The sequence below is a fragment of the Rhopalosiphum padi genome, chromosome 2 (genome assembly GCF_020882245.1).
Source record: "Rhopalosiphum padi isolate XX-2018 chromosome 2, ASM2088224v1, whole genome shotgun sequence".
NCBI classification, from domain to species: Eukaryota; Metazoa; Arthropoda; class Insecta; order Hemiptera; family Aphididae; genus Rhopalosiphum; species Rhopalosiphum padi.
The window spans coordinates 41379496-41394839 of NC_083598.1; the positions used below are offsets into that span (position 1 = coordinate 41379496).

Genomic DNA, 15344 nt, shown 5'->3' on the forward strand with positions numbered 1-15344 from the left:
TTAATCAAGAGTTTTATGTAAGCAAATCGTTTTGAGATAAATCTTTATACTTAAGGTGAAGGACAAGTAAATTGAAAAGGGAAGCTGTACTTCAACAATTAATTTATTCAAAAATGTTTATTTTTCAAAACTATATAGTTTACTGCAGTAGGTAGTTAGGTACAAAACGCATTAATTATAGTTGCCTATTCATTATGTCATTACGATATTGACGCTTTTATTCGTCCGTATTTTAAATTATTGATTTTAACTTTTTTGTTATAAGTTATTATTACTATCGAAGTATCGAATGACGTTAGATAAGCAAACATTTTTTTTCATTTGTTTTAAAATAAATATGAATTGTACTTGAAGTGGATAAATTAAAATGTAAGGTATTATATCAGACAAGGTTAGTTCAAACCATATTTTGTATAGTTAACTTAATAACACGTAAGACTAAAAAATTATTAAATACTATTCATCAATGCTTTGCAGGAAACCGTCATTATAAATAATTATTATAATATTAAAACAAAAGTGAATACAAATATATTATATTTTTTCATTATTATTTAAATTATATGGTACAATTATTAAATTAAACATTTGTTTAAAACCACTTACCTATTTAAAATATTGTGGGCATAATTTAAATAAGCACATAAATCAGAAACACGTAAGTTATATTTTACAAAACTATAATAAAAAAACATATGAGCTATAATTTAACGAGAGATATTTTTATCGTATTTTTGACATTATAAAATGCATTTTTACATATTTTATGAATTCGTATGACTAAATAACAGACTTTATCGTAGTTTATATATTAGTTTTTTAGCATTATTATTTGACTTAGCTTTTCTATTTACTCGTAAAGAAGATTATAAAAATACTGTTATTATTAAAAAAAAGTATATAGTTCGCTTTAATTTAGCTTAAAATTATTTTTATACATATTTATCTGCATTTCTTATTTATAATTCCTTACTTAAAATGAGTAAAATAGTATTAACTAAGTCGTTTTTATTACACCATTAACTATATCTAACAACCTATACACTTTCAAAATGTTAAATCAATAATATGGATTATAAGTTAAGATATATAAACATATATAAATAATGTTTTAAGCAAAACGTCAATTTTTATAAATTTTAGAAGAAAAAAATTTAAAAAATATTACTTTTCAAAATAAATCTGCTTAAATTGCTATTATTTAATAACTACTGATAACTATATTTTTTTTTATTCTAAATTCATCATACTTGACAATTATTTATTTATACAATTTTAAATTTAAGTTAAATATAATATATGTTTAGTACTGTATTTATAGATAATGGAAAAAGAAAAACATTTATTTTATTAAAATTAAAAACAATATGAACATTACTTATATTTTACTTTATTATTTTTAATTATATTTTAAGACGTTGACCAATGCTAACCATTTTTGGATATTTAAATATTAGATTGATAATTTAATAATATTTATTGTGAATATATAAAAAATAAAGACAATCCATTCTAAAAACATATAGTGAATTTATTTTTTGTTTTTATCAAATCTACTACACAAAAAATAACATGTTAGTCTTGTATTATGTGGTATTTTTATTCCTTGTAATAACTAAGTAGCAGTGACCATTTAATACTATTACATTTATTTACAATGTATATTGTATATACTAAAGTATGTTTTATTTAAGTCGTACGATCTATACCATTTTATTTTCTTCATTACTTTATTAAATTTATTTTATTTAACCTCAATATATCTTATCGACTTGAGAAGAATTTGGATTAATTCTAACTATTAAAATGTTAACTGTATCCAATACAATTGCAAGCCGTCCAAAAAAATAAAATAAAAATATATAACACGTGTAATGAAAAAACATTTTAAAAATAAAAAAGTTAAAATAAAAATAACATTTAAAAATACGTTTCTAAAGACTGGGTCAATAATGTTTTCTTTTGCACGTTACATATAGTCGTAATAAATTGATGCCTACAACATTTTATAAATTTGTTATTTGTATTGAAATTTTTATAGATTGTCTCTATACTTTATTTATAGTTTGTTATTTCACGCTCGATAACAGAGATAATAAATAATATAGCTTTACGATACATGTTCTCAGGTACCTACAGTTAAACCTACAGTTAAACGGTTATATTTTGGACTGTTTAAATAAAAAAAAACTTCAATGTTAAAAATGTAAAAACTATTCAGAGATATACTCGTCAATTATATAACGGTCAGGTGCAATTTATCATACAGCCCCCAAGGCCCGACGAGAAAAACTTTAAACTCGGCTGAAACGCTGGCGAGTCGGCGATGTGACGGCCAGGCATGAAAGTTTTCGAAAGGACTTCGGGCCAAAAACGCTTCAGTGTTAAAAAAAAATAAATAAATACGTTCAAACTGTCGACACAGGTCGACGAGAACAGACGAGAAAAAAAATAGAAAACAGCGTTACTACAACGCTAATACCCATTAAACGTGTATAATATAATTATAAAACGGTTGTTAAAAGGTTGAAACAATTAGGCAAAAAAATATACATTTTTGGAACACGATTTGGCGGCGGTCAGCCGCAGTAGCGTACCTATAAGAATATACACGTTAAAATACTCTCGGGGTGTTGTATTTTGAAAACTCGTAGGATCCGGTGACGGTGTGGGCACTGAGTTTTCAACGAGGGGACGATTTTTAGATTTATAAACGAAACCATTGGAGTTAAGGCATTATTATACGTTTATTTTAACAGTGTGGGTGTATTCATCTATATTACCCGATACATATCATCGAAGTCACCTGATACCTGGTATCTATATAATATTGTACGAACGACACGTCATCAAATGCCGCACCGGTACAGATTTTTGGAATACACTACCACGCCACTGCGGGACACCGCCAAAACTACTTGAAAACCGTTCTACGTTTTTATATGTAATATGTATAAAATATATCAAACACATAAAACACGCTCGCACACAGGGCAAGTTTATAAAACAATCGTTTAAATATTAGAAAAAAAAATATTACTATGGTTTAATAAATGAAAATCAACGGCCACTGTACATGACAAGTGACAATAATAATGCATAGCGATGATTAGCGATGTAGTCGTAAATACATAATAATAATATTTTTTTCTTCCGGGACAGAGGATTTTGGATGTGACTAGTTTTTAAATTAACACACTTATAAGTTATGTGTTGTTTACTTCTTATATTATAATATTAATTATTAATATAATAATATGTTTAGTACAAAGCCGTGTGATTAATGATTTGGTGGTGATGGGGGATAGGCGGCAAAGTTTCCCGCGCGATCGCCCAGTTTAAGACCGACTGAAAAGGGGGGGCTTAATTAAAGCGCACCGCAGTTTTTTCGTTGAAATTGCACCCCTGCATAATACTGTTTCGATTACCTACAAGATATTATATACAATAGATAAAGTTATTACAATTAGGACTGGGATTTTTATAAACAAGATGCAGACATGCCTTAAAAATCTTAAAATGTGCACAAATTTGATTTTGTTTAAAAATATATTTATTACGGTTAAAATAATTATACAACAGAAACGCGTGTTTATACGGTGGTGAATTGTTTTTCTGAAGACACATTAAAAAAAATACCATAGACACTAAAATAAAAGACGTATTGTTATCGCCTCTTTATATGGTTTATAGATATGAAAACGGTGGTCAGCAAATAAAATGCATCACTATAGTCTACTATATCACAAGTTCGACGCTATCTGACCACGATATTATGTGTACATCCACCAATGTGCTGGTTGTATTAAAAACGATTGCTACAATTTACGTTCGCTTTAAAAACAAGTGATGAAAATGTTCCAAAAACTCGGAATGTTCCTTAAAATTGTCGCGTAAAACGCCCTACAATGCAGAATTATGATCGTCGAAAAAATCACCTACCGTTAAAAATGCCGTTACAGCAATCGAAACGCGCATTTTTCGGTCTCGCGGGTCTATGGCTAAGGGGGCAAAAATACGGACATCGCATCAAAATCCCAACCCTAATCGTAATAATAATAATATAATGACGGTGCGCGCGCTGCAGCCGTTACAATATGACACTCACTGTGCGTGTCGAACTTCCTGATGATAGTCTCTATGACAGTGGTGCGCTGGGTGACATGTCCCCGGCGTATTGGCATGCCGTAACAGGCGGGATTACCCACCGGGCGAGCCCACCATACAGTCACGTTTCTGGCCACGCTGCTGCGGCGGGACGCGTGTGCGGGCGGCCGACGGCACTGGCCACCGGCATAACAGGTATTCGGCGGCGGGCGGTGTTCACGTCGGGCGACAGTGTCGTGCTTCGGACGACGGACGACGCTTGTTCCGGGAAGACTGTTGGCGCGACGGCGGCGACGGCGTTTAGCGGCGGCGACGTCAGTGGCTACGGCTTCGGCGGCGGTCGGCCAACGAACGTGTGCGCGGTGTCGCGGCGGTGCAGCTTGCGCGCGATGCTTGACGAGAGCGTCGTCGTGTTAGCGTTGCGCGGCACTGCTCCTGCCGCCGTCGACCAAAGCGCGGGCAGCGCCGCGACGCCGCCACCGTCACGACGCGCGGCCAGCGATCGCCCCCGAGTTGCACCGAACGATTTACAGCACTCTTATGCGCGCAACGTGTACCCTATATATAGGCGTAGGCGTAGCGTGATCGAATTCGGTTTTGCTGGCGCGGCGGCGGCCGCGGGGGGGTCACGAGCTCTTGCAAACGCTTCACCGGGTATAAAACTGTATGGGGGTGGAGGTGGGGGCTTAGCACCTTTAGCACCGATCTACTGGTTGTATCAACCTATATATTATGCTGTCAACGTCTTGTAATTATTATCGTTATATTTTATTTTATTTGATTTATAACAGTACAGACCGAAGCCCAGTAAAACACAAATATATAAAACATAATAGGTGAACAATATAAGTTATAGCTAATAATTTAAAATTGAAACACAAATCAAACTTAAAAAAAAAGATAAATGGCCTCATTTTCAAGTCACCGAAGACGTGTTAAAGAAGATAACAATAAATATTTGGTAGAGAAAAATAACATAGAAAAGAAAATTAGTTTCCATTTGGCGAGGGCTACTCTAAATTGAATATGGGAGACCAATGTAGAATCTCATCAAATGAAATCTCATCTGCCATGTTATTATATTATTATTACCATGTAAAGCAAAAATATTGCCTTTTGTATCTATAATATTTCTTTAACAAAAATAAAAAGTTAACCATTTAAAGTTTAAATTTTTAGGACATTGATTATTCACCACTGTAATAACTTTTATGATAACATCTTAAAATGATTTTTGTTTTTGCTATAATTCAAAAACGAATAACCACCGTAGATAATTTGCATTAAATGTTCAAATTAGCATTTCCTACACATGGTATGATTTTATAGATTTTTTGAGATATTTATAGACATTTGAAATTTTGAAATTGGTGAAAATTCTTGAAAATTGAATAAAAAATCCCACATAAATTGTTCTTACACTCTGTTTTATTGAAAGACGTTCTATTTATATTTTAGTTTTGCAACAAGTTGTGGACATTTTTAAACGAGACTACTTCGGCACAAATATCTTATGTAGAACTGTAGAAGGCCCACATAGATTATTATTATATATGAACGAATCACACAAACATCTGGAAAGTATCATATATATATTATTATATATATATTGAATAATGTAAGTATATGTAATATGTATGTATATTATAATATATACTATAACATGGCGTTTTAACTATTAGTACAGTACTGAACACTTTTTAATTTTATATTACATATAATAGTCTTACGGTGCATAATTTTAATAATTGTATGTATACCATATTCAATAATGTATTGTCGAATTTTAAAAAAAATAAACTTATTTTGAACATGGAATACACTTAGGTAGCTTTTATATACGATAACAGACGTGAAATATTATGTGAGCATAAGCTTTTTTACACACAATACATTATTAGATATTATGAGTATATAATGTTAGATACAAAAACATAAATAATAATTTAGCAATGAATTTCACTTAAAAAAATTCGACTTTTTCTATAATAATACTAAAAATTTTAGTGTATGTTAAAGTAAAATGATTGACAGGTTTGTATAATATATTTTACTTTTAACGCATAAAATGTAATGCAGTTTTAATAAGATTCATAGTCATAGTATTACTCAAGTTATCGGCAGTTCCCCAAGACCCCAAATGATAAAATTTGCACCGTGGCCACAAGTTACCCTCATCGCCATTACGCCGTTTTCCACGATAAAGCAACTTACCTTTACAACAATGCACTCAAATACCCGTAACAGTTTCTCAAGAACCTCCAGACGAACTGTCTAGTCATGGACCTATGCGCCTCCGTCATAAAACCATGTGACTGACTAGATATATAATAGCTATCACACACGATGTCCGCACATGTGTAACGGCTGTCTGCCCGGCGAATCTTTTCGGCCTCAAACTTAGCCATCATTGTACTCAAGTAAAGGCATCCGAGATGGCAATGAACGTGGCCAAATTTCGACGCCGAGTCGTCACTAGCCGAAGTGGTTCAGTTAAAACATTTCGTGACAACAATTGTGATGTGGCAACTGGTTGAGAAGGTAAATCATCAACAATACGCAAAGGTGCAGATTAAATACACCTCGAATACACAAAGGTAACAGACAACAGTCCGCGGTAAATGTGACTTGATAAGTGGCCTTGAAGAACTACTAAGTAGTGCAATTGACTTTGACTGTAAACACGCAGCAGAAACATTCCATGAAGACGAATTGACAACTTTACTGTTCACGAAGGCGCCACGGCGACAGGCCACGAAGGCAACTCCACAACTGGTCTCAAAGTAATGGCGACAACTGGGTGCAAAGGTCTAAGGACAACTGTCAGAAAAGGCATAAGGGTTGCAGGCCATAAAGACTTGGTGGAAATAGGCTGTAAAGGCGTATCGACATCAGACCAAGAAAGCGATAAGCGTGCAGTAAAGTGTCCGACAATAGCCAGAGAGTAAGTGGATTCTACAGTCTTATCGGTGGTGACGCTAGTAACAAACCGGGAGACCACCAAAAGACGGCTCACTATGTGGATTGTCGTCTCACCAGTTAATGGGAACTCCCCATAACTGTTACCGGCCAACGGCCGTCAATGATTGGTAATAAAATTTGGCGAACAATATTTTTATTTCCTATATATTATCTTTGTTATCCTCGAAACAACATAGTGTATCCTGTTCAGTTTTTCGTCGAACGTCGCCGCGATCACTATGACGGACAACGCGTGCTGCGTGATCCACGGTTCTGACAGATACCATCACGAAAATTTAAGCAGAACACAATTAATAAAATACGTTGGTAATTTTACACTCCAAAAAATACCAACTGCATCTGAATACAACAAATCTTGAATTCAACATATTATTTTAATCGTTTTTCATTTTTAACAAAAGAAAAAGTATTAATAGCCGGAGACAATGTGTCGGGCCAAAAGACTAATCGGTAATGCATACAAAAAAACCAATATGTGTTTCATTTAAAAACAATTTTTTATACGTCAGAGTTTCTGTAGTGCTAAAACGATTTTGAATTAAATACAAACCTGAATATATTATTATAATTAAATCTAAATTATTATAAAATATGTACATGATATTATATTAATATGAATATGAATAAACGATGAATGGATGCTATAAAATAAAATATTAAAATAACAAGTATCAAGATTTCTATTTATTTCAACCCCGAGAAAAAATAATACTTTAAAAAAAAAGTCTGTATCACCATATAATGTCTGTATAGTGTATTAATTTATATGTCGTATGTTTATAATTAGCCAGAGTAACTCCTAGCCTACTAGCCATGCTTTGACATTATAGTGGCGCACCAATACATTTACGATATTATATAATATATAATATATAGATAGACTAGACTCTGAGTTAAAAGTAGTCATATATAGGTACCAATTACTTTGTTAAAAATTTAAATTAAGAAATAAAGAATAAGAGAATAAGTAAATGGTAACTTAAATTATGATATTTAAACAAATGTTTTGAAAAAATCATGTAATAGAAACAAATTTCTTGATTGGACACAAAAAATAATGATAAAAATATACGAATTACGTTAAAACCAAACACACGGGGAATTAGATCACAACCGCAGTAATTCTAACGCTGTAAAAAGTATATGTATATTTAAAATTTATCCACCTACGGACAAAATATAAATCGCAAAAAACTACTTTTAAATAGAGATTTCGTAACAAACTTTATACATTTTTACAATGTATATAATTATAATGCAATACACGTGAGTATAATATTTCTCGCAACTTTATTTTAAGTTTTTACTTTTTACATTTTACTCGAATACAATATTGTTTTTTTTTTTTCTTAATTTCTGTAAATAATGTTCGTGGAATACAAAAATATATAGTACATTTATTCTCATTAAAAATTAAAAATGTCCATTTCTGTTAATAAGAATAATATTATATTTGGCAACGAACGTGTACCGATAAAATGTATACTTCGTAGAAAAACGTAATGATTATAAAAAAACCGACACAAGTTTACAACCATGGACATTCATAACATATTAACATATTATAATAAAGGCCAATATAATATGAAATACCTTTTCTCGTACAATTATTGTTGGTAAATGTAATTTCATTCATTTTATAATATACAAATTAATTAATCGCATATTAACCAATAAATTAAATTACGAGTATATTATTCTATTTATTTTATTTTTTTATACGATTCGGACTTAAAAAGTAATCTTGAGTTATTAAAATGTTAATTACATTTAAATTTATGAATTGTATTTAACATAATTTGAACATTTATATAATTTTTTATTTCTTTATTAAAATAAGATATAATTATAATAAGGGACTTATAACGGTATAATATTTTATTTAAGTATAAATAAATAGTAATAAATATATTATTATATATCTATATGGGTTGCAGACATATTTTCATTTTACCGACCAACTGCTACACATTCCCGTACATTATGTGATTCATGCTCGTGCAGGGGATGGGTGACAACTCCCTCTATACCAGCGAAAAAACATAAAATGGTGTTTTTCATTTTTGATCGATTATATTAGATGTTTTATAATCTTATTTGTGATAAACTGATAATGCATAAAATATATTATCAATAATATTTGATTATAATGATGAAAAAAACCCTTTTAATATACAAAATTAATAATAATTTTAAATATATAATACTATTTACTAAAAATGATGTATCTATTTTATACATTTTCTTCACCCCCCCTCCCCCACATTATGAAATCCTGCGCATGGCCCTGTGTAACTTTTAGTATTAAATTACTAAATTATAAATTACAAAGTTGTTCAAGTCAAACTATAATTATTCAATATAATGGCAACTGAAATGTATTTATGCAACTACTTAGATGAAAACTAATAAATACTAAAATCGCTTATTATACTTAATTTTATAGTAATAAATATTTAGCAGTGTTCCACAAAGGTAGGTTTGTTAGTTTAAAATGTAATCTGCATTACTCCACTATTTTAATTTAGTGAAATCCTCGTGGGAAACTATGTGTATTATTATTTGAAAGTTTAATCTCTTGGACAATATTATACTCGTATATGATATATAAGAGTATATTTACTATTGCATAAGTCATTAAGTCATAACTTAAATTCTTAAAACTTATTAATACTAAATTTTTTTTTACAGTTGTTACTATAGTTGATCATCTATAGAGACAAACTATGTAACTGTAACCTATAGTTACGATAAGCACCTATCATACTACATAATATTATAGGTAGGTACCTTCTCTAAATAACAATAGATAATTTGCTACCAAAATAAAAAATAAATTATTGAATGATTAATATTTAAAATAAACGTTGTTGAAAAAGCAGTATCATATAATACAAATAATACAAATTCATGAGTAAACTGACTATACTTATAGTAATTTTAAGTTAAAAATTTGACAAAATTCGTAAAAATCACAAGAAATTGTAATTTTTTTGTAGTTAGAAATTCAATTTTGAAAGTGCAATACAAAAATGTTCTAAATTAGTAAAGTTGTCCGGTCGTAAAAATGTCATACATTGTATCATGTTCTGCCTTCACTATGTGTCAACATGCCGATCATTTCGCTTAATTCACGACTCATTGTTTTCTTGCGTCACGCGATATATTAATATATTCGCTACGTGTACACTAGACCAGATGCAGACCATTTGTGGTAGTATTTGTTTCGTGTTTACATGAATTGTTAGTTTCATCGAAATTTCAACCTCTATTCGGTCGGAAGTTGAATTGAGGCGTACTTATTCAACTGTCCGCTTAAAGTTCGCACAATGATGTCTGTCCATCTTTTGAGTTGCGCTATTGCACGCTTCATTATTATTTATTTATGTTCAGTTAGGCTATTGCCTATACAATGATGTGAACATTGCTGGGAGGTTAAGAGTTATATCCCCCTCAATTGTAGTTTTTATTTTAAATTATTCCCACCTCTTCGTCATATTAAAGTTGTTATTAATTACTATAGTTCATACTTCCTTCCCCGCCAAATAAAAATCACCTAAAGCTGACTGAAATGCGTATTTCCAGCCCTTTCCGATTAAATATTAAAATTTTCTAAAATTGTATTTTTACTAATATAATGTATAGATATGCCATGCCATACCCATGAATAGTATTTTTTTAAATTCGTATGACAACCCTACCCATCTAAAATGAAATAAAAAACATAATAATAATAGTTAATAATACCGATAATTGATTTTGACGTATAATTCGTCGTTGACCGTCATATTATTACTTCAACTTTAACGCAAATTCCTGATCAAAGATATGTATTTTTGATATAGTCTCGTCATCTATAGTTCCTTTTGTATTATTTAAGTGTTAACACACTTTTGCGTTTTGCATGACCTCTACATAATAGTTCAGCAATCTATCATATTATTATACGGCGGTCGGCTACGATTTCTCTCTCGAATGTAAAGGGAATCACGTATCAATTATTATTTATTTATTTATTTCTAGATATATATTATATATTTTGTGTTTTGGTACTTGCAGTTTTGGTTAATTCTTGTTCATATCAGCAGCGTTCGAAGACAATATGTAATGTAGAACTTCCCATGGGGAGTATGTTCAAACCGCAGATTTTTATTTATTCTTTCAAATGAACCCACGCGTCCGCATTGGAGTGTGAGTGGATCATGGTACAGAGAACTTTTCTACCACCTCTCCCCTATTCCATCTCGTTAGTCAGTCTTTACATTAAGCTGATACGATTACGCGCAATCTACGTTGCAGTCTTTTCCGGCCTGTTTCCGTCGCACCATCACGGGTTTCTTATATTATGCGTCCATTAACCATTGTAATCCGTTTGCCATCCCTATATTCAACACGATGTATGCCATTTGTAGACGTCTAACGTTAGAGTTTGAATGTTTTGATCAACTGTACAACGCTGCGTATGTAATCATATGTGTCGGTTTTGTATCAATTTCATCACGCTGCGCCGGAACAACCCGTTTTATGAACTTTCGCAGGGCTACAAATCTCGTTGATCAGTGCGAACGCAGGCTGTCGTGTAATTGCATATCCTATATAGTATAAACGCTCTTTATGCGTGCTTTATATTTATACATTATAATCAAAACTACACAAAGCAGCAAAAAATGTTTATTTCTAACTCTGATCTAGTAAAATTAGGATTTTCGTAAACAATTTTCTATGAATATAATGTACCATTATTCATCAACATACAAATATATAGTTTTGAAATTCATAAGACAATCATATACTCCTGTAAAATTAAATAAAGTAAAAAAATACCTAAAAGCGGCTTGCAACAGATCCTGCATGCTTCAATAGTAAAAATTAATTTTATCGTTTTTTTTTTTTTTTACAATTATGTTATACTCCCTGTAAGTATGTAAATTAAGATATAAAAAACATACAATTCTTACTTCAAAAAATCACATAATATAAAAAATACACGGAAATGGCCATCAACCGATTTCATAAGCTTAATAAAATCGAAAATTTTAAATTTTTATGAATAGCTAAACCCATAATATTTTGAAAATTAGATAACCTCTAGAGAACAATATTATGTTGTTGTAAATATTTCCGTTTTTCATAATTTTTATTTTATTTTTCATGATTATTTTGAAAAGTTCTAGAAACTCTTAACCCACTAAAATAATAAACTATAGATCCAGTTTTCTACCACAAACAATAAACCTTTCTCAATATTGAAAAATTGTTTTCGACATAAAAATTAAAAAATGTCTTCAATCAAACATTTTGCTTTTTAAATACAAATCGAATAAATAAATAAATACAAATATGTAAAACCAATACATACATTGCTTCGTTGATCGTTCAGTCTAAAATAAAAATGAATATGCTTAGTGAGTCATTCTATATATTATATAAACGTGTTCTATCATCAATAGTACGATATAGGTACCCTTATATTATGTAGGTACGTAATTCATATTGAACGACTACGTATGTAAGTACATTATATGTATATATATTATATAATGTGTAATGTAAAGAATATTATACATTTATTATAAATTGTTCTATATAATATTATGGGCGAACAGTTTTTACGGTGTAACCTTTATCAAACATGTCCGATTTTTATGTATATTTTATAGATATATTACAATATATTATTTGTTTATGGTATATTTATTTTATTGTTTAAAGATGAAATTTAGTAATTAATATTTATTTAATGAATATTAAATAATAGGGAATTTTATATAATATTATAACATTTAAACTATAAATAATATATGTATAGATATAACTGATATAAGTTATTACCGTTACACGAATTATAGCATCTTAAAGGATGTCAAGACCTTACTACCTTAGATACAGCCATACAAGTATAATACTTCTCAATAAGAGATAACTGTATAAAGAAGCATAATAAGTGGTTTAAATTTTTTCTTTCATTGAACTATATATACCATGAACATTCTATAAACTAAAATAACATTTTCAATATTTTTACATGTGGACGACCAAACTACATAACTCGTATTTCGTGAAGACGTCATAACTAATAAAGTCAAATTATTTTCTTTCAAACATTAGGTAAAATAATGTTTATATAATATCCTACAATTCCAACATAACAACATTTAAATAAATAAACAATAGGTATGCTATAATGATTATATTATTATAAATTATTAATTCTTAACTATTTTTTGGATACCTATCTACCAATTATTACATTTAAAAATTTAAAATTGTGTCATTTTATATGTTAACAAAAATAATTTATATATACTTCTAAATATTAACAGATTTATTGAACCATTAAGACACGCCTTCAGTCGAGTATGACTTTACCGATGGCAAGTCACGACTGTCACGTATTTATTTTTCCGGCTGGATGGAAACGTATCTACTAAAATTGCCAAAATCTATATATTATGCCAATAAGTATTTTTATTTCTTATATTCTGAGTACAAGTAATTTAAAAATAAGTCATTAACTTTACAAATAATGCATTTTTTTACCACATACACACTGCTGCAGTGTAATGAATGTAATTTTAATGTTTCACGTAGCTCTGTATTATATTATAGTTTTGCAGCATATGTAATCAATCGTAAATTGAATATATACTATAGCTAAATATTCTATTTAACAAAGTTTCAATTCGTAAAAACATCTATAAATACATTTTTAAGTAATAATATTCAAACACCAATAATAAAATACGTACATGCATATTGATATTGTCTACACACCTATATATATATTTCATCAGAGCAATTTATAGTATTTTGTAAATAAATAATTAATAATAACATTGATACCATCGATACTTGCAGAACAAGCTAAATTCAATAAATAACTTTCAAGCCGTTCAAGGTGGTTTATTCAACTTTTTAAATAAGTGTTCATTATTAATCCATGTATGATATTTTTTGTCTCTCAATGATAGACATTTGGTAATGCAGACTTTCTATTTTACTGGAGGTGGTTCAAGCTATAATAATTCTGTCTTTAAAAAATCTCGAAAATCATAAATCAAAATTTTAACACAAAAGTAAGCTTATAAAGTTTTTAACACAAAATGTGATTTATTCATCAGCAAATGAGATTTTCTCAGAATCATTTTTAAAGTATGATGATTTATGGCTTTTGTCGTTCAGATTTTTTTTTTAAAAAGTCATCAACACACTCCTAACTAACCAACTTTAATAAGTAGTTTAGGTATAGCTCATAGAAAAATATGTAATAGCCTATCTAAAACAACAGTAGTTATGTATTATATTTTGTAGTTACTAATTACTATATAGCCTGTAACCAGTGTAACCTAAGCTACTATCAACATACAGATTGATTCGCCTATAGAATGAAAACCAACATTTTTTCATTCAATTAATGCATTTACTCAATCCTATTCTTAGACTTTTTCTGTACCTAATAAATAACATAGTTACAAATACTTATAAATTATGTAATTTGACGAGTCTTATGGTTAAATAAACTATTTCTCTAAAACCAGAACCACTCATTTTGTTCAATATTTTTAATCAGGTGATTTTTTAAATGTATTAACATTTATTAACATTAGAACTCGGAAGTGAAAAATAAATGGAACAATCGAAACCAATAAGCACGTATCTATACTTTAAAAATAATTAATTAATTTTATGTTGACACTCGGTGTTTCGTGAATACATTATAATACCTATGTTATGTTTCGATTTAGATAATCTTGACTGGATAAAATGTATACTTGGATTAATACCCAAATGCATTATTAAAAAGAAAGATTCTTTATTGATAGTTACCTATTAGTTTTTTATAATAATATTTAAACTTGAACTGCGTAGGTACTTACCTGTTATATTTCTGCAGCTTACATCTAGAAATAATTATATCAATGTACGTATTACTTTCATAATTATGCTTAAAAATCATCGAGGAATGTATTATGTCTCCGAGCAGTAACTAAGTGTCCTAAAAGGATAAAAATACTTTGTTTTCGATATTCCACTTTCATGATTTGAAGTCTTTAAAATTTCTAGTCGGAACCACGGTTATCTACTAGATAACCGTGGTCGGAACCCACCGCCGCAATAACGTAATAATATTATAGAAAATATTGCTTGGTATATACCTAATTGTGTTCTATGATATTATATTAATATTATTATACATATATTATACCGTTGGCCGTTTGGTACTGAGTGTCTGGGTGTCTGCGTCAGTGTCTGGG

The 15344-nt window shown here is 29.8% G+C and overlaps 1 protein-coding gene across 7 annotated transcripts in view; it reads right to left on the bottom strand.

The window, feature by feature from the left end:
- The window catches only part of LOC132919568 (potassium voltage-gated channel subfamily H member 2), a 120732-nt gene extending 116195 nt beyond the window's left edge, over positions 1 to 4537 (bottom strand). For all 7 annotated transcript variants that reach the window (XM_060981265.1, XM_060981268.1, XM_060981269.1 and 4 more), the window contains exon 1: positions 4109 to 4537. In XM_060981265.1, the coding sequence (XP_060837248.1) occupies positions 4109 to 4184 (76 nt within the window). In that variant the 5' untranslated portion in view covers positions 4185 to 4537. The remainder of the gene's footprint in view (positions 1 to 4108) is intronic.
- Positions 4538 to 15344: the final 10807 nt, after the last annotated feature.